This window comes from Eublepharis macularius, chromosome 9 (genome assembly GCF_028583425.1).
Source record: "Eublepharis macularius isolate TG4126 chromosome 9, MPM_Emac_v1.0, whole genome shotgun sequence".
Taxonomy (NCBI): Eukaryota; Metazoa; Chordata; class Lepidosauria; order Squamata; family Eublepharidae; genus Eublepharis; species Eublepharis macularius.
In genome coordinates, this window is record NC_072798.1 from 45,748,701 (window position 1) to 45,774,859 (window position 26,159).

Consider the following 26,159-nt stretch of genomic DNA (forward strand, 5'->3'; position numbering starts at 1 on the left):
CGAGGTTCTCAAGAAAGGTGATAGCCGGCGGACCCGAGACTTCCACAGCCTCGCAGCACAGCCCGCCTGCCCGCCCTCTACATCTTCTTGTCTCCGACAAAGCACGAACGCTCCGCCCGACTTCCTCAGCATTGATGGAAACACTCGCCCTTTGCGAAGGAAGGAGGAGCGGCTCTCTGGGCATGCGCCTGACGTGGCGAGTCACTACTCTCAAGGCGAAGGATTGGTACCCTCCCAGAAGCTAAGGGCTGAAATAAAAAGTTTAAAAGCGGGTAGCAGTCGCGTTTGAACTCAAGGTAACGGGTTGGAGATGCCAAGCGTGAGAGTGCAAGATGGGGGGGGGGGCTGAAAGTGTACTTGGGCTTTAGAAAAATTCCAAATAAATCAAAATAGCAAATACGAGTCGGGTAACAGCTTTTATTAAGGCCAGAATCTTCTGCGCAATTTAAGAGCGAATGTTGAACTGAGTAAACGTGCCCGGGCTGGGCTGCAGAAATGGAAATTATCTTTGAATTAACAGACTTTTTTCCTGCTCAATTTGTGCAGGAGTTCTGTTACTGTTAATATGTCTGAAATCAAGCAAAGGAGAAAAACTAATACTTCGGCTAAATTGAATGAAGAGCAGCAAAAGCTAGACGAACAGCTGGGCGCGGGGAGTACCTCTGGTCTTAGATCTCTCTGGATGGACCCTCGAACAGCCGCAAGCTGCCTGTCTCTCACGGTCTGTGTGGGACTGACATGGTAAGCACCGTCTATGGAACCAGTGTCTATGGAAACATTTTTTAAATTGAAATCGGTGTAAATGAATCAACAGCAAGAGTAAAATTAAAATCAACTGAAATAGTTGTAAATGTTTGCAATGGCTTATTTAAAATAATAGCTTATTCAAAATTTGCATATGCAAATCACTTAACAATTGCCTTTTATTGAACTTAAAAAGAAACCTTACAATGAATGCATAATCCTTGATCAGTAAAGTTGCTTAGCTGTCTCATTTAAGTAATCTGTTCATACTGTAAGTTCCTTTCTTTCTATGCCAGGTCTTGTTGTGAGGAACCCTGTGCACCTGCTTTTAATTATGGTAACACTGCCTGTTCCCATATGAATCTGCCTATTTTCTGAGACTGGAACCCTTATCCAGGTCCTTCTGAATAAATAAATTTTGAAATGTAATGGGCACTTGCAAAAGAAGGGCCCTTTTCTGTGGTCATAACCAAATTGTGGCTTAACTTCCCAGAAAATCTATATAACAGTAACATTTGATTTATATACCGCCCTTCAGGACAACTTAATGCCCACTCAGAGCGGTTTACAAAGCATGTTACGAAGCATGTCCACACAACAAACATCCTGTGAGGTGGGTGGGGCTGAGAGAGCGTTGGAGAGCTGTGACTGACCCAAGGTCATATGGTGCCACCTTTAAGTTTTAGGTGTCAGATGATTTTATACTGCTGATATTTTTAACTTGAATTCTATTGTTTTTTGATTTGTTATATTCGTTTTATATTTAATTCTGGTGTTGATCAGCAATACTCAGACACGCATGGGTACGACAGAATACGTTTGTATGCTAGCCATTGACAGAACAAAAGCAGGACAGTCCTGAATAACGTTAAGTGACTCAGAAATTGGGCAAGTGAGGAAAAGATATAGGAAGGATAATACAGGACGGGGGCAACTTATGTTTCCCTCCATTCTATACACACTTTGGCAGTTGCAGAGACAGGCGCAGTTTCAGCTTTGCTGAAGACTTTTATTCATTCATTTATTCATTCTCTCTGCATTTTAGCCTCACAACGACCATGTGAGGTAGGTTAGACTGAGTGTGTGCCACTGGCCCAGGGTCACCCAGCAGACTTCCATGGTAGAGATTCAGATCTGGATCTCCCAGACACAGGATTCAATAGATTAAAAAGCAAAATTATAAAAATTAATAGATTTTAAGAATATTCTTTTATGCCTTACAATAATAACTAGAGAAACTATTTTATATATACTATTTATACCCACTTCTATTTTATACCTTATAATAATTAGATACATAGATAGTTCTGGAAAAAAATAGTCTGGAATAAAAGAGGGAAAGATGGGGAATCTTATGTGAATGGTGGTTCAGGAGCCAATGTGGGCACACATTTGAATACTTGTTATATTGTAAGAAGTATTTGGGGTTAAACTGAGAAAAACATGGCAAAGCAGGTCCCCCCACCTTGTGTTTGACATTGGATGTTGCCATAGGAATACTGCTGAAGCTTCAGGATCAGGACATTATGCATATTATTTGTTTTAATTATATAAGGAAGCCATATAGATACCAGTTGTTGCCCTTTATGCATTTTCTTAACTGAAATCAGACTGTGATTACTAATAATTCTACACGTGTATATTCTTTTCAAGATCTAGCCTTAAAGCAACCATTATAAGGAGTTTGGGTTTTTTTTATGGTCCCACTTGTAACAAGGGGGGGGGGACCTTCTGCAGGATTTTTCTTTTTGCATTGCTAATAGCAGATAAGACTAAGCCCTCCCTCCGTTTCTGTTGTAATTTATGTTGTATTGTGATGGTGTGTTCTGTTCATATAGTTTCAGCCACATTAAGGGACAGCTAATTCTTCTTAGAGTGAAACACTTAAATTATGCCAGGTACGGAACTGAATTTGGTTTTTTACACTTCTCAGGTTCCTTTTTCAGCAGTCAGCACAACTCATTGCTGTGCAGGAAAAGTTCCACTTATTGAAGGAAGAAGCTGTGAAGTTTCAAGATATAGAAACTAAAATTGAACAAATGTCCACAAAGGTACTAACTCAAAATATTTCAATACCATTTCCATGTTATGTGGGAAGAGGGTTTTTTCTAAAATCTACACAATGCTTTTTGAGAGAAAATTAATCCTACCTTCTTGGAGAACCTTGATTGGAGTTATGCTAGTGAAATTATATATTTATTGCAAACTCAAAATCAAATTTGGGAACTACATTTTCTATATTATCAACCCTTTCCCCTGAAAACTAGAAAGCCAAAGGAGTTTAAGTGGATCTTAACTCACAAGGAATCTTTATAGCATCTTAACTGAGATTTTCAAGATACTTAGTTTTGCTAGGCTTCTTTGCTAACCATTGTTCATCGTCTGGAAAATCATAGTACATGCAGTGGGGTCTAGAGAGCCCCATGCACAAGCCTGTGCTGTGGCTTTCTTGGTTTTTTTCTTCCAATTGCAAAAGTTCCATATATCATATTCTCTTGATTGAAATAGTTTTTTACAGACGGTTGGATCCTACCACCTTTTCTGCTAGTACAAGAGGAAGGAGGATGGAGCTCATCCAACACTTTCTCTCCACAGGTGTGTTCCATGTGGATTGTTATCCTCATGGTACCCACAATCCCTGGTGTAGTCTTTTCATGGATGTAGAGGAGCCCTTTCACAAACTTACATCAGCAGAAAAGCCAGTTGTGTTCAACCCATAGTTATATGGCAAATTGAAGTAAGAGTGCAAAACTGTGTGCTAAATTGCAGCCATTGCACATGATTTACATCATGATTCATGGCACTATTAAACATGGTCTAAGAAGAGCATTGGTTGCATTAAAGTTAGTGGTTTAGAAGGGTGCAACTCTCCTGAGGATGGCACTGCTCATCTGATTTAGCCATATCAGAAGTTTTATTAAGGTACTCAGAGTTGTACTAGAAGTTTTATTCTGTATAATTCAATTATGCTTGTTGTAAAAGTTATTTTAATTCTGTTTGCGTAAATTAGTCTTGTGCTCACAAGGCATGTATATTTATTTAAATGTATATTATAGTAGGCTGTGGGCATTGAGGCATTTTTATTGCTATCATGCCCTAGTAGAAAAATTAGTTTTGCTGAAAGTTGCTCTTTTTTATGATGTGAATTCACGGAAATTGATGGCATGTCTGCTTTAGAAATCTCTCTCATTTAGAAGTTAAGAGCTAATGTGAGAGAATTTATGATTCTACCACTAGTCTCTCCCACTGGCACAGGGCGCTTTGAAAAAGTGGAAAAGACAGAAGGTGGCTCCACCTTTAATAGAATGGACAGAATCTGTGCCACGGTGCTCAATAAGACTTATTCACGTCCATCGAACTGAACTTAAATAAAGCCTGCTGGATTAGACCAGTCGTCCTTTTACTCTAGCATACTGTTTCATACAGCATCCAACCAGTGACTCTGGAAGCCAACAGGCACAGAGAAGCCTGGATATTGTCTCCAAGCACTGGTATTCAGAGATTTATTGCCTCTGTATGGAAGTTCCCCTTACTCCCCATGGTTAGTATCCATTGATGAACTTTTCTTCCGTGAATCTAACCCCCTTTCAAAGCTGTGCTCCTCCCTTAAAGACATTGTAGAACAGCTTTGAGCTCTTAAAATTAGTTATTGAGATAGCTTAGTATCTACTTATACGTTTCAGACTGATGTTTTAGTCCTGGGGTCCCAGTTGTTTGGCACTAAGGTAGATACATAAATATTAAGAACTCGAGCACACTTGCATGTGAATACATCCAGTGAACTCACTGGAATTTTCTTTTCCATAGACATGCTTGGGCCTGGACTCAAAAGTACAATTCTATGCACACTGAGCTTTATTTCACATAGATGGCTTTACTTTTAAGTAAGCAGATCAGGCTTCAAAGACAGAGATTTCCTCTATAGACTTCTGTGTTCAAGAAAACAATATTTTCATAATTAAAGATAAATAGGGATCCTATCATGGGGTCAGTGAAAATCACGATTTTACAAAACTAAAACATCAGTCTGAAACGTATAAGTAGATACTAAGCTATCTCAATAACTTAAGATTTTTACCGATCTTTACAAAACAAAGCACTCCGCCCTGAATTGCTCTATCTGTGGTACAAGGATGAATATTGTGTGATAGGAACTTTACAACAGTTTATGTACCTTGTGAATGTAAACAGAATCTGATCGCAACAAATTAGCAAGTTGACTTTGTTCTCTTATATTGTAATAAATTGAACTAAAAAGTTTTTTAAAAAAGTTAAATCTATGGCATTTGGAAGAAATGCATGAAGCAAGAAGAAATGTCTTGTATATTTAAGAAACCTCTCAGGTGTATAAAGACTGATGTTTTCCAGTCCAACCGATATTAAGTAAAGATGGACATTGTTTGTGTTACAAATGCAGCTTGAGTCGTCTTTGAGTGTCCTGCAGAAGGCCTCTTCATCTATCTCTGTGATGACCAAGCTTCAGCAGGAAGTAGCCAGCCTCCATAACATCATACCTGACATTCAAAACAGTGAACAGACACTTTCTGAAAAGGTGCAGAGTGTGAATGAGAAATTTCAGTGTGTCATTGCCTCCTGGAAAAGAAGCCAAGAAGAAATGGATACAAATGCTAGTAGTTTGAAATTGGAAGCCAAGATTTTACATAATGAAGTAACTTCTCAAATCAATGCAGCAGATTCAGGAATAAAATCCCTTTCTGAAAGATTAAAAGATCTGGAAGACAGTACTGTAAGAAACATCAAAACATTAAACAGGCAAGAAGAAGCTGATTTATCTAAAATTGAACAGCGACTGCAAGCTGATACAGAATCAGCTCAAGAAGTGGAAGAAAAGCAGAATAATCTTTTAGTCAGAAACAACGACCTGAGACAAAAGCTTGCAGATCGTGAGCCCAAAGAGGAAGAATGCAAGTCCCATTTACCAATAATAGAGAATGCCATTCACTCAGTGGTTAGATTATCAAGTAATCTGATTGGTATAGAGAAGGAGGTGAAAGACATGGCTGTAAAGGTGTTTAATTCAGAAGGTGAAATGGTGAAAGCTACATTTGAAATAATGAACATACAAAAAGCTCTTGAAGGCATCAAGAAGAGCAGATTAACGCTACAGAAAGAAGTGCCTGTTTTAAAAATTCATGACTTTACACAATCTACTGCAGAGATAATAAAAGAACATTTAGAAAATCATCCACCTGTCAATGATACAGCATGAGTTGGGTCCCCGTTAACAACTTGTTCATTTCAGTTAAATAACTGAAGAGTTACTTGAGTGGCATTTAGTAGAATTCAAGGGTGTTTTCCTTTGATCTCAGTACTACATAAAAGGAAAACCAATGTGATTTTTTAAAAGAAGTCATTGTGCATATTTGTAAATTTAATTCAGATTAAAACATTAAGGAATCTTAAATACTGATATTTAAATATTGTTTGATTTTTAAATTGTACATATTTGCTGGATGTGTTTTGTATAATTGTTTATTGGTATTCCATTGTATTTATTCTAAACTGTTCCCCCCAATATTATTGCTAACTGTTAATGTGTTGAGGTGCCAGATAAAGTTCATTTTTTTTATGCCTTGGCTGTACTAACAAACAAATCTGAGAACTATTCTTTAAAGAAATTCTACAGTAAATACACTACAGATGTAGTCAGATAATGATCCAATAGAGGTTTCTCTTTAAGATAACAGGACTTCAGAAACTAAAGGGCAGTTGTATATTAACAAAGAGTATTACTCAGTCTTCAAAACCACTTGCCAAGATACCAAATCCCCTGTAGCCAGAGGATACTTTACTATGGTTAATTATGTGACTTTAATCCCATTGTGGGGCCCTTTCTGTGCAAGGGCAGTGAACACAACTATTCTCCCTCTGAGGTGGAGGACATCTTGGGTGATTCCCACCATCCAATCAGGGAGGCAGGAACTAACTTTCTTCCTCTTCCTGTCTAGCCTGTGGGACCACCCTCTCTTCAGTTCTTTCCTGCCTCAAGGGAGAGCGGTTCTATGCTAGGCTAGCTCTACCTACATTCCATTCTTAACTCTTTATCTATCTATTCTGCTTAGCTTCTGCTAGATTTCTTTTACAGTGCCTTAATCTTTTCTATTGCCTAATTCTTTCTACCTGTACCCTAAATATACTAGGAGAGGCTCTGACACAACCTAGATGTCAGAAGGAGGCTCAAGGCCTATCTGCTCCGAACAGTACAAATTAGAAAGTCAGTCTTACTGTTCTTAAAGATATCTGTCCTCAATTTGGGGAAGAAAATGTCTTCAGCAGTGGTAGGTGCCAATAGCAAAACATACATTATTGAAACTCCTTAAAAAAACAAACAAAAAAACCCACCTCTCTTCATAGAGGTTCCTTGTGGAATGCCAGCTCACTCTTGAAGAGTGAGCTGGCTACTACCAGTGCAGCATTACACAGGAACACTTCTGTAGAAGAAGTCTGCAATGCAGCAACAAGGTTGTCGGTCTTGACCTTTTTAAGATGCTACAAATCAAATCTATATGATTCAGCGGACACTAACTGTAGTAGGAAAGTACTGCAGTGCATGATCATGGACGAAGACCACATCCCACCCAGAAACTGGAAACTGCTTTGGGAGCACCCAAGATGTCCTCCGCCTCAGAGGGAGAACGGACCTTTGGACACTTACCGTGAAGGGTCCTTCTCCTCTGAGGAAAGGAGGACATCTTGCCCTCCCTGGGTCTCCGTCCTTCTCTACCCTGCTGCCTCATTCTTCTACCTCCTCCGGGTTAAGCTTTATTTACAGTACATGTTAATGCAACAGGTGTTTTTTCTCTCAGTATTGACAGTTGCTGAATGATAAATTCAATGTTACTGCTTTGTGGAGTCGCCTGAACTGAAGAGAGGGTGGTCCCACAGGCTAGACAGGAAGAAAGTTAGTTCCTGCCTCCCTGATTGGATGGTGGGAATCACCCAAGATGTCCTCCTTTCCTCAGAGGAGAAGGACCCTTCATGGTAAGTGTCCAAAGGTCTGTTCTCACAATCTCTGAGCCCCCCCCCCCCCCATCTTAATGGAATGGTCTACCTGAAGAGGTCAGGAAAGCTCCTGCTCTCCTGGCCGCCTGTAAACTATGCAAAACTGAATTAGTCAGTTTTAAAATAGGTATTTTAAAATAGATATTTATTTAGATTATGTATAGTCTGGCTTTCTCACTGACTCAAGGCAGTTTACAGTGTGAGTCAATAGTTTCAAAGGTATTTCAAAAAACGTGGTAAGGTATGTAAAAGCAAATTTGCAAAGATTTAAAACCAGCAGAAGAACTACCCAGTAGGATCATGTTTATAGCAATAGTAATAGTCAATGATGTAGCATACTTACAGAAATAGTAATAAATGCAGCATGTGCTGTAAATGGTTTAGAGGTATGTTGGTAAAGGCATAGGGACTGTACACTATACTACTGCGTACTGGGTGCTGCTGTAAATATGCTCCTGTTCAATAGTTTTCATGTTTAGTATGCTGAGTCACTTTGTACTGTTTTATTATTTACTGACTGTCCCAGGTGACTTGCATTGTATAATCTGCCTTGAACCTCAGTGAGAAAAGTGGCCTTTATATAACATAAATAAATGTGTTGTTATCTGAAGGAGGCAGCAACATGGAGAATGCCCAAACCTGGTATTTTGCAGCTTTTGGGACTGGATTTTGTACAGCGAGAGCAGGGCAACCAAAAACCCAGTGTTTATGCATAGGCAGCAGCCATTTCTCCCACTGTAGTGAAGATTATGATATCAGAGGGAACAGCTGTTGCCTCTGCCTAAATTGTTGGAACAAGTAGTAGGGCTTACTCTTTATGCATAAACAGACTTCCAACCTGAGCTACAAGTTTATGTATACCTGCCTGGACGTAAGGCCTGTTGACTTACGATTCAGTGATACAGAATTGGGTTTTCTTTTTAAATTTCTTTGGTTGCATGTTAAGTGATCACCTATTTGTTCCAAGAAAATGGAATACTAGTTTTAAATTATGTAATTTTCTTTCTGTAGAGCTTTTTTTTGTCACACCCTTCAAGGAGCTCAGGCTACTGTACATCATACTCCCTTATTTTATCCTCACACCATTGTAAGGTAGATTCAGCTGAGTGGTAATGTTTCTAAATATATAGAATCCAAACACCTATTTGCATATAAAAATAATAAAAATTAAAAACCATTTTGTGTATTTATTAATATAGTTAGTATAAGGTCCTTTTCTTATGGTGGGATTCGACTTTGTAACATGATAGTTATCAAGCCCAGCCAGTATTTGCGGACCATTGGTGCTAGCGCCATGCCCCCCTCCAAACCTTTCATCATCTCCTGGCAGCAGTCACAATAGCTAACTCTCCTTTTATAACATTTATTAAATTCTCATCAACCAAACGTTAAAATAAATTTTCACAATGATTCTTCCCCCCTTTCCTTAATATCAAGTTTACTCAGGTAAAAGGCTGGTTTTTCTGTTTCTGAATGCCAGCCACAGGAAGTGGTACAGTAGTGTCAGATCCAGGTTCAAACACCAACTCAGCTATGGGACCCTTTTGGGTTCCACTCTCAGCCCATCCTAACTCACAGGTACCTTGTGAAAATAACATGGAGGAAGGGAGAATGCTATAAGCCATTTGGACATTTAAAAAAATTACATCCAGCATTTTTCCTGACCAGGAACCCAAAGCAGCTTTTCACATCATTTTCTCCCCTTCTACTTAATTCTCAAAACCACCACTGTATAAGGATAGGCTGGAAAACTGTGATGATGCCAAAGTCATTATGTACCCAGTGTTGGGGTAGGGACATGGTTCAGAGGTAGAGCATCTGCATGGCATACAGGATGTCCAGGCTCAATATCCCCGGCATCTCCGATTAAAAGGATCCAATAGCTGATGAAAGACTTCAGCCTGGGACCCTGAAGAGCTCCTGCTACTGAGCAGACAATGGACCACTTGATGGACCTGTGTTCACACAACAGGCTTCCATGGCAGAGCAAGGATTCAAATCCAGTCACTGCAGCTCCAGCCAATATCCAGATCAAGTGTTAAGCATGAAGTGCAGTTAAAATTGCATTCTAGGCACATTTTTTCAGTTCACCCAATGACCCAGACAAGTGAACATGTTTACAGTACTACGGTATGTCGTTCCAAATGATGACCACACTAGTAACTGATCTTAAAGGCATGCTAATAGATGGTTATTGTTCAGAATAAAAATATATGTTACTTTTTTGATGCTGAAAGTGATGATCCATGAACAAATGAAACCACTAGTTTAAACAGTAGCACTTAGTTTAAAAAGTAGCACTTTTTCCTAAAACTGAGCAAGCCATCTTTAGATTTTCCCGACTCTTGACTAGGTTCGGGATAGGCATCCTCAAAACATGCATGCAAAACAGTGGCCCACCATACTTCTGCTGACCATTGCAGCTCCCTTGCTTTATCCCAAAAGGCAGGGCTTTAGTCAAGCTGGGATGGGTTCAGGTCACAGCTGGGACACAGAAGGGCTGGCTAGAAGCCAGCCAGATCCTAAGAAGGGGTTCTATTCTTGTATAGCAACAGTGGTTTAAATGAGAATTTGAAGTAGTGTGGTAACTCAAGTTTGAACTCTCCTTCCTCCCACACTAGTTCATAAACGTCTTTTAGATACCATACAATTATTTTTATCCACATCACATTCTCAAGTGGGTGCTGCAAAAGCAAGATAGGTGGTGTTTTATACAAAGATTTCTAAAGTAGTCTTATTGAAATTGACTGTACTAATCTCACACTGTGTAATCCGCCTAGAGTCTCAGAAAGGCGAACTACAAATGACAAATAATTCCCTAGACACAAGTCGTGCATCTGGAGAACTACAACTCTCCCCTCCCCCATTCCATTTGCAAGCACTCATATCATCTTCCCAGACAGGCATTAGTTTTTATGGCAGTCGGATGGTGGTAAAGCCAGAAAAAGATGACTCAGTAGGATGGGAAAGTACTATAGGCTGCTGTTGTTAACAAGCTATAGAAATTCTGCGACCTGAACTCCTTCATGCCAGGTACGAAACTGACTTGAAACAGCAAAGACTACTGAAAAAAGTAAAGTAATTGAGATTCATCTCCAATTTATTTCTAGTTTTTAAGTTTTCAGAGAACAATTTCTTGCTTTGAGCCAGTAAGTCTGGGCGTTTTGCATTTAGCAGAGTCTGCGCTACACATTCTTCTGTGGTCATTCTTAGGACTGTTACAGATGAGAGTTTATCATCTTACCCTGAAAGATCTTTCACCCATCCCCATGTACCTTTTTTTGTAATGGGTCATCTAACCTGCAAAATGGCTCCTGCTCATTATTTTGATGGTTTTAATAAAAACGTACAGTACTATTGCTGCTTTAGGATGTCTTACCAAAATAGTCCCTGAAAATCATGGAATGGTGGTGGTGGTATTCTTATACTGTCTAATGGTCTTTTAGAGAGATCAAGTACCAGTTATAGTCTCATTTTACCAAGCTGTCTTAACAGACCAAAAGCGGCGTATTTAAAAGGATAGAAATACCACTGTACTACCTTCTCCCTCTTGTTGAAAAGCTAAGCTACAACGTATATGCAATGTTTAAATTTGTGCTGATACCTGATTTTTGTGTGTGTTATGTTTACTGAGAACCAAGCTCAAAGTATTGCTACAGTGAAATTTAAATGCATCTTTTTTCAATCCTAGTGCGAGAAGACAGTAAGATTTGTGGAACAAGATCTTCAACTAATGGCTCAAATGAAACATCTTCAAGAAGAAATAGACTCTATGCAGACATCATCAAAAAACTTAACTAGGGCACAAGAGCTTCAGCAAAACTTAACAACTCTGTTTCATGCAGTCACTATGTATGAGAAGAATATGGCTTCTGTAACAAAGAACTTTTCCATAAAGATTGCAAGTGTGAAGACTGATATAAGACGCATTTCCGGTCTTGAAGCAGATGTAACATTATTGGTAGAAAGCCTACATACTCTTGAACATAAAGTAGATAAAGTAGAAAAAACTACTATACAGAGTATAGGGAATCTTCTTACAAATAGTATAGACAGGACTGCAAAGCTACAAAGTTCTGCATCTGAAAATGAAAGACAATTAATGCTCATTAAGACAAAACTATCTGAACTAAATGCTGCTATTGACAGACAATCCAATAAGCTTTTAGATTTGGAAAGTGATAGAGCCAAAGTTTTGAAAACAGTAGCCTTTGCAAATGACTTAAAGCCTAAAGTGTATAATTTAAAGAAAGATTTTGCACATTTGGAACCAATGATAGATGAGCTAACATTAAGAATAGGAAGAATGGTTGGGGATCTAATGGAAAGACAGAAAGAAATTGCTTACCTATATAAGGAACTCTCTAATTTAACTTCAGTTCAGAATGAAGTTAATGCTATGAATGATGAAAGAACTCAAGTTTCAGATTTAAGTTAGCTGTGAAATCTCAACTGGGGTAGCATTTGAAGCATGATGAGCTGGTAGAAGTGCCTCCAAGGGAAAAAAGGGTGTATATATGGCAAAAACAAAAGAACAGACCGGTCAACTGTTATATATAGAAGATGAAAATTACAGAAGCAGGAAGTTAAAATAAATTCAAGTCACATAAATTATGCAAAAATGTGAAATTTTTTGGCAAATTTTGCCCTGTAGAATTAGGACAGACAATAGATTAAATGTGAAGTTTAACAAATTGTATTTTAATAGAATCTTTAAAATTGTATGGACATGGAAGACTAAAACCTTCCAGTACAGTGCATCTGTATGGGGGGGGGGGTGTCTTTTTTGGCTAAAGAAAGTTTATTCCTCATTAGTTAAAATATACTGTGACTTTGTGTTTGGTTGGGAACATGAATATTTTTAGTCTATTTATATAAAATTTAGGCAAAGCAGTGCTACACAGAATCACTAGCATTGCAATGATTACACACACAGCGATATGCCTTCACATCTAACCTTCTCTTTGGAACAGTAAAGACTCAGAACAAAAGATTTATTAATAGCAGCAGAACAGTTTTTTTATCTAGCTGCAAAGAGGCCCTGGTTTTGTGTGAGGAACAAGGTAGTTTCAAGAAACATATGCAGACCCACCACTGCACCAACTGTATGCATAACATCATTTTATGGGACAAGAAGGAATGAATACGTGTGCTTGATTCTAGTAGATGAAGGAATGAGTGACTGGCTTCCACGGGCATATTATTATTTCATTAGTTTCCATGACTAAATATCTTGGTGGTTCAAGAAAAATCAAGTCCCAACCATCCATGCCGGATACTACTACTTAGTTGCTGTTGTATATTCTGCTATGCCTTAACTTTGTTGATAGCTTTCAATATTAGTCACCCTAGGTTACTGCAAGGCATACTGCCAAATATGTAGATGCCTAGGCTCATCTAATAACCTAGCATTTGCCATGCAGATATTAAAAATCGTTTGATCAAACACTTACATGGGTGCTGTCATAGAAGGCAGCCAACTCAACCCACACTGCAGCAAAGCAGATTTGTGGGGGTTCTGACCTGTATTGGTACTGTTAATCTGTATTATTTCCCTTTTCCTGCTTTAAAAGATGGCCAGTGTTATCTATTTAGCAGGCAGAGTCAGTTGTAGGAATGGATCCATTTCTTGCTTCCTTAGCCATTAGGAAGCCATTTTTACCTGTTGGAGAAACAACTATATGAGATAGCAAATAAAACATTAGTCACTCCAGCATGGTTTATTCTGTTCAATAGTGACAGTGACATCTCAAGATTTTTTTCTCCTACACATCATATATATATATAAAGTGTTCTGCTATCAGCCAGTCCATGACCCATTTATTCAGTAAGCCCAAGCTTTTTCTTCAAAGATTCTGGCATCTCAGGTGGAGGTGGGCGAGGAAGCCGGAAATAAACTTTCACAGAGTCATAGATGAACCACTGTAATGCTGTCAGAGTACCAATCATGATGATACGGGCAAACAGACCCTTCCATACGCCTGTGGAACACAACACAAGAGTGTTAGTAATTTGTAGCATTCATATATTTGCTCAGTTCCACCATCAACTGAATCCTCACCTTTTAAACCAAGCCTTTTCAGTACTTCTAGAGCTGAACTGCCCTTTTCTTTGTTCAAAACAGACACAACAGAATCAGCAGGGTGTGAAACAATGGCACAGAAAACACCAGCTGAAAAACAAAGTCACTTCAATTAATTTTAGTTATTCATTTAATGCCTAATTCTAACAAGCTTGACAACTGCTCAGCACAGGGACACAAGACAAATAACCTCTGCTACTTGTTCCAAAAGTGTTATGTTTTCTTCAAGCGTGTTAAGAGTTTACATATATGGAAGCATACAAGGCATATTTTTCAAGATTTGCTCCTAATCAGTTTTGGAGCCAGAGAGTTCTATCCAGAAGTGGAACACCATATACAAAACTTTGGACATAAATGCAAAAAAAAAAAAATCTGTTAGCATGAATCAGTACTTCAGTGACTTGCAATAGTAGATATTCTTGCCATCTCATGTAACACTAGATAGTTAAATAAGCATATTCCTATGAGAGATATATTTAGTGCAATTGATTTCTAAATTTGATAAATGTTTCCTTACCAATGTAGCCTGCTACAAATGTAACCACCAGCTGTTCTCCCTTTGAGCATTCACTCCTTGGTTTAGGAACAACATATTTGTATAGAGCTTCCACAGTTCGTTCAAAACATGCGAACTTCATCATTGTGTATGGAATCTGCCTCATCCACAAGGGAGCAACACCTTTATAGAAACTTTAAAATGGAGAAAAAGATCATTTTACTTTAAGTTCTTCCATTCTGGAATTATTCTGAAACAGACATGGCAATTAAATTCAAGTGCTTAACTCGCCCTATGCCTCACGATTAAAGCTACCTGAATAACCAAATCCACATATTTAGCATAATGAGAAGCTTCCATCAGTACCACAGGCATATTATCTTATGTGCAGAGACTCATATTTCAGTATACATGGAAAATTTCTTCCTAGGCTGCCAGAGATTCAATGGAACTTGAGCTCTCCAACTCCTTTCTGTCTAGACTACCTAGACAGTCAGTGTGGTATAGTAGTTAGACTAGGATTTGGGGAACCCAGGCACAAATCCCTCTTCTGCCATGCAAGGTTTTTGGCTGACTTTGGGACAGTCACCCACTCAGTCTTAACTTACCTCACAGGGTTGTTGTGAGGATAAAATGAAGAAGAGAATCCCCACTGAGAAAAAAGGTGGAGTATAAAGTAAATAAGGTCTCACAAGTTGATGTATGTGTAAACAAGTGAATGTTTGGAGATAGGGTTTGGGCTTACAAAGGAATACACTGATAATCCTCTCTAGAGACCGAAATCTCAGACTGACTTTTATGATAAAGCAGGCTGGGAGAATGAATGCACTAGGAAGAGGCTGAAGTTGTCTCAGGGACCAATATATGAGGGCAAAGGTCTAATGATCTGTTGTTTATGAGAATCCTGAGGTTGAGGGACCACTTGGCTGTCCATCCAGGAGTTGACACGAAAATGTTACTTAATAACCCCAGCAAAATCGATGCATTATTTGTAAAAAGAAATTAATTACCAAACCCTTTTATTTCTGTTCCTGGCAGTGATTGCTTTTTTCAAAAAAACAAAACCCTGTTAACCATGTGTTCTGTGCAGTTCTACATGGGAACTGTGCATGTGCAGGCCAGCCACAGACATTCTAAAGTTCCTAGAGGTATGGAGCCACTCGCCTAGCCTTTTTGTGTGCTTCCCCCCCCCCCTCATATGGTTATAAAAAGTGGGACAAATGGCTCCCTCCCTCGGTTGTTCTTTAGCTGCCACTGAAGAGGGCCCTTATGTTTCTGTTCATTTGGAACCAAGAAGCAAAACTAAATCTTCATCGATTCCAGCCACGGCTCCAGAGGACAACACTGTTCCGGAACTACTGTTGAACCAAGCTAGTCAGTCTGATGATGACTCCGATGTTGGATCAGATTTTGCATTAGAAACACCTCCATCAGAATTCTTTATCAAGGACTCTCCTGTGTCCCTGAGTGAGGATCTCCATTTCTACACCGAACAGTTAGTCCGTATGGTTAGATCTTTGGACACTGAGGTGATCTGTTCTGCTCCGACCTTGTTGGATCTGGTCTATAAGGTCTTACATTCAGAAGCGGCTGGACTGGCAGCATTTCCAATAATGCAAGAATGTTTGATGTGACCAAAGATGTGTGGTCCAGACCGGCCTCAACTCGAGCAAAATCAAAAGCTGGACAATATGGATAACACTATGGATAACAATATGGATAAAGAAGGATCAGGTTTCTTGTTTATTCACTTTCCTGCCAGTTCGATTGCCACTGAGAACCTTTTGGGATCTCAAAAAAAGCACGGGCCTTTTGGCTCCAATAGATAAAGAAGGCAGGAGACTAGACATAATGGGTAGAAAGGTTTATACTTCTGCAGGCTTAACCATTCAAATTGGTAATTATGAAGCCATTATTATGAGGCTTTTCTTATGGGAAAAGATAGGTCCATATCTAAGCCTATTCCCCGATGAGAAGCAAAAGCTTGATAATTTTTTTTCTAAATTTTTGCAAAGAACAGTTAAGGCTCTCTAAATAACAAATTAATACTGCCAGACATACTGGAGATTGCTCTTCAAGAGCTATGGCCTTTGCAGTTGTGACAAACAGGCATTCATGGATCAGAACCACAGAACTAGTCCCTCACCACAGGATGAGGGTAGATGCTCTTTGCTTTGAAGGGATAGACCTGTTTTTGTCCACAATGGACGAGCGTTTCAAAAAGATTAAGGATGATATGGTGACAGTGAGGTCCTTGGGTATTGCACCTCTCTACCAAAATCCTTTTAGGCAGAGATTTCCCCCAAGGTGCTATGAGCCTTGCAATAGTAAATATAACCAGTTCCATCCCCAACCAATGCAAACATTGCCCAGAGGCTCTCAACAGCCTTCTTTCTCTGCCTCTCTGACTTGGATAGTTCCGTTCACCGGGCTGAGACTTCATCCCCCGCAGAACTGGTTTGTCTGAGTGTTCCACCCACACCAACAGAACCCATACAAACGGTTCTTTATCTTGAGGTTCATTCACAGGTCCCTGAAGCGGTGGAACAACAAACAGAACTTCTTGGTGGGGACCCCTTTGGCTCCTCCCCAGTTCAATCTACACAGATACCTCTCTGTCGGGATGCGGGGGCTTGTTCCGGGACCACCCAGATAAAGGGAGCATAATCCCCTCAAGAACTGTCCATCTACATCAATCTTCTCCATCTCCGGGCAATAAAGTATGCTCTGAAGGCTCTGGTTTGCCTAGCAGAAGGCAAGAATATTCAGATATGCTCTGACAATACAATTGTCAAGCATTACTTGAACAGACCGGGGGGGGGGGGGGGGCGGGAGACAGGCTGTCTCCCAGGAATCCTCACTGATATGGGAATGGGCTATCCAGCATTGAGTCTTTCCTATACATATAGCAGGCAAGGACAATGTTCTGGCAGATGAACTAAGTCAGTCCAATCTCAGAACTACGAACGGTCCATCTGCATGGACTTCCTCTGTCCTGTTGTTGATGTTGGCTCTCAACGAGATGAGGAGAGGTTTCTTGGCAATCTTAATAGTCCCTTACTGGCCAAGACAAGCCTGGTTTGCCACTCTATTCCAAATAGCACAGGGTAGAATCTACCATTTCCCCCTAACACCACACCTGCTATAGGGCAAAGTGGTTCTCCATCACAACCTTGGCACTCTGAAACTGACAGTCTGGTTCATATTCCCCCAGACTGAATTTCTCCTCCCCAGTCCAGAAGGTGCTGTTGGAAGCTAGGAAACCATCCACCAAGAAATCATATCTAGCTGAATGGAAAAGGTTTTCTCTTTGGGCCGCAGGTAACAACTTAAACCCAGTCTTGGCCTCATTACCATCTATTTTGCACTATTTAGTCCAGCTTAAAGATCAAGGTTTGGCTAATTCTTCCATTAAGGGCCACCTAGTGGCCATTTTGGCCTACCATGTCAATATAAAACGGAAATCTCCCTTTATCCAGCCACAATGCAAGTCCTTCCTCAGAGGTTTAGCAAACCTATATCCTCCAGCATCTAGGCCAATTCCCCAGTGGAGTCTCTCCTTGGTCCTTAGTTCTTGCTTCACTTATGCATAAACTTTTCAAGCCCCTGGCTACCTGCTCCCTTAATGTTCTGACAGCTAAAACAGCCTTCCTGGTGGCTATAACCTCAGCTAGGAGGGCGAGTGAATTGCAAGCCCTGAGAAAATGACCCTCCTTTCATTAAGATGTTTGCAAATACAGTGGTCCTCCATCCAAGCCTCCCCTTTCTGCTGAAGGTTGGCTCTACTTTTCACTTAAATCAGGACATGTCTTATCGGTATGTTTCTCTAATCCTATGACTGACACAGAGACTTTGCAGAGCCTTGATGTTAAATGTGCTTTATGCTTCTACTTGGACAGGGCAGCTCCTTTCCAAAAGGACACTAAACTCTTGTCTTGTTTAAAGGGCCCAAAAGGGTCTGAAGGTCACTGCACAGACCATTTCAAATTCGATAGTTTGGATCATTAAAGACTGCTACAATCAATCTAAACAACCATGTCCATTGCACATAAGAGCGCACTCTACAAGGGCTCAATTCACCTCAGCAGCCTTCAGTTTGGGCATCCTTCTAGTGAAACTGTGTAAGGCAGCCACCTCATCAATGCTGTCCATATTCATCAAACATTATGCCATTGACACAGACTCCAGAAAGGACACAGCTCTGGACAGGGCCGTCCTCAAGAGTCTCTTCTATTAAAGAGCTTCGTACCCTCCTCCTGGACAAGTTCGCTCACTAATCTCCCATGTGGGACTGCACAGAAAATACAACGATGAAAACAGGGTTGCACTTAACTGTAACTGTTGTTCATTAAGTGGTCTTCTGTGCAGGCACACATTCTGCCCTCCTTCCCTGCCATGTGCTCTTTTTTCTTCTGTTTCACACCTCTAGCAGCTTTGGAAAGTCCATGGCTAGCCTGCGCATGCAGTTCCCATGCATGCCTGCACAGAAGACCACTCGAACTATAGTTACAGGTAACACACACACACACTGACCACTGGCCATATCTGTATCTTGTACGTGAATGATGGTATAGCTGTGAGGAAACTAAGCCTTACATTTGAGTAAATACTGTATGTAGTAACTACATTTAGAAGACCACTTGGGTTTAATCTGACAGTAGGCAAGTCAAACTATGCAACATGCTACCATCTCTTAAACGGCATTTAAAACCCTGACCTTTATTATGCTCAACTTTGATGACTGCACAATATCCCTTTCACAGACCATCTCTACTTAATTCAAAGAAACAATATAAAAATGTCCACACTTCAGCCAAATCCTGATAGCAGAAAATGGCACGTATATGCCACTTCTATCAGAACATAAAAAGCTAAGAGTGCAGGTATATTATTCTCACATGCCAATGACTCAAGCATCTTTGACTGTACAACAATAAAGTTGCTGATTTCTCTTAGCTGGACCTACTTATAACCAAAGTTATAACAGAACTCAGCACAAAAGACATCAACAAAGATGGATCTAAGGAAGCATGTTGGATTCAGAAGTGCTTCAATTTCTAAGAAGTTTTAATAGTTTAATTAGTCCTTGGTTTAATTACATTGGGAACAAAATCTCATGTCAACTATCAAACAGATCACCTCCTTGGTCCCCATGCAAGATCTCTAGAGTACCTCTGAACTTTGCTTTCATTTGTACTAATACTTACGCCCAAATACCTTCTTCTGCAAACATCTTTGGAGCTGCTTGTCTCAATGTGTTAGCATATCCAGGCTGAGTCTGAATGCGAACTTTAGCAGCTTCCATTGGAGCCAGAGCAATATCAGCAAAGAATTCTGCACTGGCAGATGCAGCCAAGTACAGTGATGTACGCCACAAATATGCATTTTCCTAAAATAAACAGAAACGTTTTAGATAAAAAAGTTAAAAATATTAATACCTGAGATGATTCTGAGGACTACAAGAGCTTACCTCTCCCAACATGTTGCCATATAAGACTTTAAAGACTTCATAGAATCCAAACTTGCAGAGCCCTTGCATGGAATAGCCAATAAAGGTTGGAGCCCATCCCTTAGCCAAGCCACGAACACCATCTTCTTTGAGAGTGACTGAAAAGCCATTGAAAATGCTTTTGTATTTCTGTGGATCCACCTAGATCAATTTGAAAGTCAATAGTTAGTATGTCACTTTACAGAGGCTGTGATACACCAGAATGAATTCTGTATTTCTGCAGTACATAGATAACTAAATCTGTAATTTTTTTTTACCTAAAGCATTTCATATTGAACTAGGTTTTTTATTAGAAGCATTTAAGGTTAAAGCAACAGTGACAATTTTAGAACAAGCAAATGATAGTATGGACTTAGCATTTTAAAGAAAAGAAATATCAGTGTGTAAAAGCAAAGAGGTAAGTCAGAATGAAGGAAAGTTCAAAACTTAAGCCCGTCAGTACTGGAAGACATCACATTTCACAGCAGAACTATGAAAGGCAGCTGGAATTTTTAGTTTAGTTTACCTAAATATACAGTCTGAGAAAAAACAGCAGTTCAAGAATTCTAAAATATTTTATGCAGCAAATTAACAATACAGTGGCATAATTTAAGAAAATATATTTTGTCCACATCCTAGTACAGACTTCCAGTACTCTTTGGTCCTGCCTTCCTACCTCATGCTGCCCTCCACTGACTACTGACTTGTTCCGTTTCACTTTTCCTCTTACTTTCTGGTCTCTTTATGACTTCAGTCTGAGCAGGATTACATTTTCTGTAATGTATATTTGGATCACACATAGGTCAAGAATGTTTCCTTAACACCTTTAGATGCTTTACAGTCTGATTTTATGCACACTTAGAAGTTAAAAACTGATTTCAACAGAACTTACTCCCATTTTAATTGTCACCGTATTACAGCCTTAGATTAACACAATTTTTCTTAAGGGCACTTCTTAAATTAAACTGATCTAGCTGTTTAATCTTTAAACTATTAAGATCACAGATATGTGTTCAAGACTTTGGAACAATTACTTTTGCATAACCATATTCTTTACATTATCGATAGCGCAAGCAAACCATTCACTTACAACTAGAAGAGCTGAGTATGTAGCATGTCATCTCATCTCACATCCTATTATTCGGGAAATTACCATTTTGCTATGTGCTTCTTTTTTCAAGGATGTAATCCTGTATACACTTACTGGGGATTAACCCTCACAACTCAATGAATCTTACTTCAAAGTAAAAATGTTTAAAATGTTCGTTTTCAGTGGTAACAGCCAGTCACATAGTTGCCCAAGAAAGCCTAAATCACTTAAATCTAAGTAAAAGTTTCCATTTTTAAAAAGGTAGACTTTTCCCCTTCTAAATTAATTTTAAAAGGCTAATATGCATAAAATTATCATTACATTTTTATACAAGCACAGAAAACTTTTATCTAAAGTTATTGAGCTTAAATTCTGATAGCAAAATGTTGGGCTGCAAAAACAATCAACAACACTTGCCTTCATAACCAAGTAGGATTCCAATTGCTCATGAATATTCCAAAAGTATATCCACTATTAGTATTCACGTTTCATATTTTGGTTCTTTCTGACTGTTCTCACCCTAGTTCAAATTTTAATTTAGAGTAGTTCAGTATGAAAGGATTTTCAACAAGCTATTTACATTATTACAGAGAAAGAGAAAATGCTAGAGACCTAGTGGCTTTTTCATTGCAAGAAAAAAAAAGACTAATGGGCAACATAACAGGTCTATAAAATTATGTACAGAGTAGAGGACAGGATACCCTGACCTGGATAGCCCAAGTGAGCCTGATCTTGTTAGATCTCAGAAGCTAAACATTGCTTGCAGAGGCAAGCAATGGCAAACCACCTCTGTTATTCTCTTGCCATGAAAACCCCACCAGGGTCGCTATAACTCAACTATAACTTGATGGCATTTTCCACTTCCAGAGGACAGGACAGAGATAGCATTTCCTCCCTCTCCCATAATACGGACTTGGGGTTCTTAAGGAAGTTTAGAGGCAACAGCTTCATAATAGACAAAATAATTATAGAATAATTATAGAATAATTGTCAATTGTGGGATTCACTTGCCAATAGATGTAGTGAAAGCAACAAGCACAGATGGATTTAAAAGGAGACTGGACAAATTCATAAAGGATAGGTAAATCAAGGGCTACTAGCTATAATGACTAAAGGGAACTTTCACATTCCAAGATAGTAAACCTGCTAAAACTCAGAGCTATGAAGCAACTTCAAGGGAATCTTATCCTCTATGTCCACTGCGTGATGCAACCTAATCTGATCCAGCGGGCCTCTTCTTACGTCCTATAAACACCAATCTATATGCTGTGTATTAGTATGCAACCTTGTCTATTTGTTTGATAGTGTTTTATTACCAAGTTCAAACCAAAATACATTCCCAACTGTTCTAGAGACAAAACATGAAATTTTTAAAATATGGTAACTTACAAACCTGTATACGGCACTTCACTAAATCCAAAGGTACGACTGCTGTATGTGTCAGACCACAACTTAGGACCCCACCAAAGCCACAGAGAGCATAAAACTTGAGTGAGCCATATTCACAACTGTATTCTTCTGTATCAGAGAAAAGACACACCATGCTGTTAAATAACTCACATGCAAAATATAATCTATGAGACTTAAATCCAAGTCTTGCTCTATTTTTGTTAGTAAAATGGTCACACTTTATTATACTGTAATACTCTGTTGGAACATGCAATCAAACCTGAATTCGGCATTTAACGAGATCTAAGGGAACCAAAGCTGTGTGTGTTGTACCGCAACTAATAATCCCACCAAGGCCACAAAGGATGAAGAATCTGCCCGAGCCATATGCACAGCTATAGTCTTCTGCTTAAGTGAAAAACAAAGAAGGATACAAGTTGCAAACTGCAAAAGTAGCATTTTATTATTAAAGTTCTCTTTTAGTAGACCTCAATTAGTTTTACTTTTCCTCCTCAACCATGTCTGAACTCCAGTAATTTATGAAATAAATGTATGTCAAAGTAAGGGATGCAAGTTTTATGCATTTCTGCTTGAAGATTTTATTATAACATTTCCCAATTCTCAAAAATAAACATTAATACTATGTCAACACATAACCAGGTACAAGCAGAGATTTTAGCATTTTTTGTAAGGAGTTTATTCTTTTTAAGAGGATAACACCTTTAGATATACTGCCTTACAACTAGATTCAGTTAGGAATGCAAAAGAAATTGTCTCGTTGTCAATAGTAATGTAATCAATCACATATTAATCTACAGACTAGCTGTCACTGCTACTGTCAGGAAGGTGTGAAGTTGCCTGGCAAGATTACCTATGTTGGAACATGGATGCAACAGCAGATTTTCCAGAGAACAATTCTTAATCTTCTATACACATATTTAAATAAAATAGATAAACATGATAATGTATGTTTAGTTGCAAGGCACATTGTACTTAAGATGTTATTTTTTAATGTGTTGAATATAAGATTTGCCAAAGTTTCTAGCATGAAAGATGCCTAGTATTATACTCTGGGCTCCAAGAGGTACATTATGTAACTATCTATGAAGCTCTATACACTACTGAATTATGACTACACAAACCAGGCCTCAATTTTCCACCTCTGCTGCAACAGCTGCAGAAGACCATCAACATCAAAAAAAGAGAATTAATAAAGGGAAGTTTCACCTTTTTACAACTGTTGTAATAAGCTCTCAACAGCACTGAAAGAGGTTTCATCTGCTTTATTATAACTGCTGTTACTAATGAAAGCCATCTAATGAAAGTAACCAAAGCCATCATGTTTGTATCAAGAAAGTGTTCGTGATGATGGTGGTAATCAGTACAGGTACTGTATTCTATTTGTACAATAGCAAATTTTGTTAACCATCTTAAGCTGGGCAACAGAGAAACAAAGCAGAAAAATCCTTACAGATGCAAACATCTAATCAAGTCAAAATGTATAGTACATGTACAACTAAATCCCATACTGATCTTTGAGCAATTACAATCTGATACATTGTGCATTTTTTTTAAGTTCAGGCTTTATTTTAAGAAATTTTTCAAGTTGTTACTTCTTGGAATTCTTTAGGTGCGAACGCTACATTCTACAGATACTCAAAAGACCTACTCCTTATCACGGTTTATTCAAAAGATAGGGTCTAAAGAAAGTATTAGTTACACATCAAGCTCAAGAGGTATTGTTCCAAAACTACATACGCTAACATCCAATAAAAAGCCAGGGATTCAACAACTGTTGAAACAGCATAAGGTGCTTCACAACTACAACAGTTTGAACACTGTATGATTTGTAAGTTTTAGTTCACTGTTTATGAAGAAGGCTGATCTCAGATGCACAAAAAATAATTTGCTTAGTTTTAAAGACCAGCCACCAAAATGCAAATTACGTCCCCACTGAGGATTGACACTGCTGATAATAACAAAAAAAAGCGTTATAAAAACGCTGATTTGGGCTTAAAGTTCCGAAGAACAAAGTGGCAGACACATACCTAAGTACGAAAAAAATACAGAGCAACGACATTGAAACGGAAAACTGCAAGTCAAGGAGTCCCACTTCCCCGCTCTAGTGTCATTCCCAGTGACCTTGTGCAAGCCCCTTCGTTTAGACACACGTTGCCCGTGAGGATGATAAGCCAGCACTAACCAGTTACTATAGAAACAAGCGCTTTTCTATTAACCGGGGATTCTCCTCGTACAGCATCCTTAAGCAAGGGGGCCGCCGCGGCCTGAGGTGCAACGATCCCTACTGGAAGCCGAGGCGGTCATAGGCCCAAGCCCCAAGGTTACACAGCGATAGCGATCGAGTCCCGCGGAACCAGCCTCTCGCTAGGCCCCCACGGCTTCAAGCAAGATCAGGGCACAGAGAGGCTTCAGCGAGGCCCGCCACTAGAGGTAACTAAAGGGGGCTGGCCTTGACGGCACCGAGGCATCCACCACAGGCCAAGGCCACGCTGACCTTCCTCGCCCTCAGTGGTGCCAGCCACTAACGGAGAGCCACAAATTCCCTTCTGAAACAAGCACGTCCTTCCCTGGCCCCTCCGCCCCCAGCACCTCTTTACCATTTACGGAAGCGGCTGCCAGGCTCCGCCGAGTGCACGGCGGCTCCACGGAGTCGGCCGGGCGTTTCCTTAGGCTGATGCCTTCTTGCTGCAACTGCAGGTGAGGTACGTGGAATGGGTTGAGCCGCACCAGTGGCGCGACAGACGAGAACATGGCGGCGGCGGAGGCAGCAAAGACCTACGAAGGGAAAAGAGAAATGAAGTTGGCGGGATACCATCGCCGAGTTCACCCCCATGGGGGGGGGGGAGAATTACTATTCAAGACGCACAAGAAAAATCAAAGGTGAATTTCCGCCTCTGCCCAATCGGCCTCAGAGACTCGCCTTCTAAGATGGCGGCGCCCACAACGCGTCCGCTCCCCAGCCGGCAACTCCGCTCAGAGGCCGAATAGCACCCTTCCTCAATGACTTTGTCCTTCCCTGACGTAAGGGGCGGAGACCTCGCCTACAAAGGCGGGCCACGATTGGCCAGCAAGCCTCACGCCCTTGCGTCACTTGACAGGCGTTATCAAGTCAAGAGCGAGTAGTTGTTTCCCCGCCCCATTCCTCCCTCGTCTGCGTCAAAAGGAGGGGAAATCGTGAGGTCGTTACGGAGGGGGCTCTTATTGTGCGATGCCTCTGCAAGGACGTGGGCTTTGGCGGCAGGCCGCGTCTCATATGGCCGCTGAACAGACTAAATTCTAGTCCGGCCTAACCGAAGACAGAACAAAAGCGCTCTAGTGGCTCCTTCGTAGCTGACATTTTATGACCCACTTTTGCTGAAACATCTGCAAAGCGCAGTTCGAAGTGCCTACCAGGGTTCCCGTATTTCAGATTTAGTTCGAATATTGAAATCAGTGGGGTTTATACTGGAGTAACTGTTTAGGATTGCACTGAAAGTAATATTCCGATTTCAAAAAGTCTAGACATATTTCACAGCGCGCCCAAGACGCTTGCATTCACTAACCTGAAGTATTGCTCAGGTTTAGCACGGCAACCTCTGGTGACATTTTAAAGATTAGCAGATTGTCTGTGGCTTGAGCTTTTATGGACACAATAAACCTAGTATCTTTAAGGAGAAGAAAGACTTGTTGCAGCAAGAGTCACACAGTTGCCTTTTTGATACAAATAAGGATTAGAAGCACTTAATCCCCAAACAGGCAAAAGAATAGTCAACCAGAATCAGTTGTCCACCAAAACCTAGAACATGAATGTTTTTAGACCAGTCCATTTCCAGGTTTTGAGGGGCCC

At 39.9% G+C, this 26,159-nt stretch overlaps 2 protein-coding genes and 1 non-coding gene across 6 annotated transcripts; 1 reads left to right on the forward strand and 2 right to left on the reverse strand.

Annotated features, from left to right (window-relative positions):
* Window positions 1–209: 209 nt before the first annotated feature.
* On the forward strand, window positions 210–12,462 carry IKBIP (IKBKB interacting protein). 2 transcript variants are annotated; one of them, XM_054987942.1, is made up of 4 exons: window positions 210–296; window positions 547–741; window positions 2,678–2,795; window positions 11,459–12,462. In XM_054987942.1, exons 2-4 carry the CDS (start codon window positions 566–568, stop codon window positions 12,203–12,205), a joined length of 1,041 nt encoding a protein of 346 aa, XP_054843917.1. In that variant the 5' UTR covers window positions 210–296; window positions 547–565; the 3' UTR covers window positions 12,206–12,462. The 2 variants fall into 2 exon arrangements, with proteins under 2 accessions (XP_054843917.1, XP_054843916.1); XM_054987941.1 differs by lacking the exon at window positions 11,459–12,462 and adding an exon at window positions 5,162–6,303.
* Window positions 12,463–13,472: 1,010 nt separating this feature from the next.
* Window positions 13,473–25,343, reverse strand: SLC25A3 (solute carrier family 25 member 3). 3 transcript variants are annotated; one of them, XM_054987945.1, is made up of 8 exons: window positions 25,254–25,343; window positions 24,931–25,108; window positions 22,317–22,441; window positions 19,816–19,995; window positions 19,553–19,734; window positions 14,367–14,539; window positions 13,829–13,939; window positions 13,473–13,748 (listed from the first exon to the last, which is right to left on the reverse strand). In XM_054987945.1, the coding sequence occupies exons 2-8, from the start codon at window positions 25,082–25,084 to the stop codon at window positions 13,588–13,590; spliced, it is 1,086 nt and encodes a 361-aa protein (XP_054843920.1). In that variant the 5' UTR covers window positions 25,085–25,108; window positions 25,254–25,343; the 3' UTR covers window positions 13,473–13,587. The 3 variants fall into 3 exon arrangements, with proteins under 3 accessions (XP_054843920.1, XP_054843921.1, XP_054843918.1); XM_054987946.1 differs by lacking the exon at window positions 22,317–22,441 and adding an exon at window positions 22,593–22,717; XM_054987943.1 differs by lacking the exon at window positions 22,317–22,441 and adding an exon at window positions 22,593–22,720.
* On the reverse strand, window positions 19,143–19,380 carry LOC129336395 (small nucleolar RNA SNORA53). Its single transcript, XR_008597711.1, has one exon. It is a non-coding gene; the product is annotated as a small nucleolar RNA SNORA53 (small nucleolar RNA).
* Window positions 25,344–26,159: the final 816 nt, after the last annotated feature.

Coding starts and splice junctions, on each gene's coding strand:
- IKBIP (XM_054987941.1), top strand. CDS start 566: ATGTCTGAAATCAAGCAAAGGAGAAAAACTAATACTTCGGCTAAATTG. Junction 742..2,677: donor GTCTGTGTGGGACTGACATG/GTAAGCACCGTC, acceptor TACACTTCTCAG/GTTCCTTTTTCAGCAGTCAG. Junction 2,796..5,161: donor TTGAACAAATGTCCACAAAG/GTACTAACTCAA, acceptor TTACAAATGCAG/CTTGAGTCGTCTTTGAGTGT.
- SLC25A3 (XM_054987943.1), bottom strand. CDS start 25,084: ATGTTCTCGTCTGTCGCGCCACTGGTGCGGCTCAACCCATTCCACGTA. Junction 13,940..14,366: donor ATTTGTAGCAGGCTACATTG/GTAAGGAAACAT, acceptor TTTGTTTTTCAG/CTGGTGTTTTCTGTGCCATT. Junction 13,749..13,828: donor GAAAAGGCTTGGTTTAAAAG/GTGAGGATTCAG, acceptor TGTGTTCCACAG/GCGTATGGAAGGGTCTGTTT.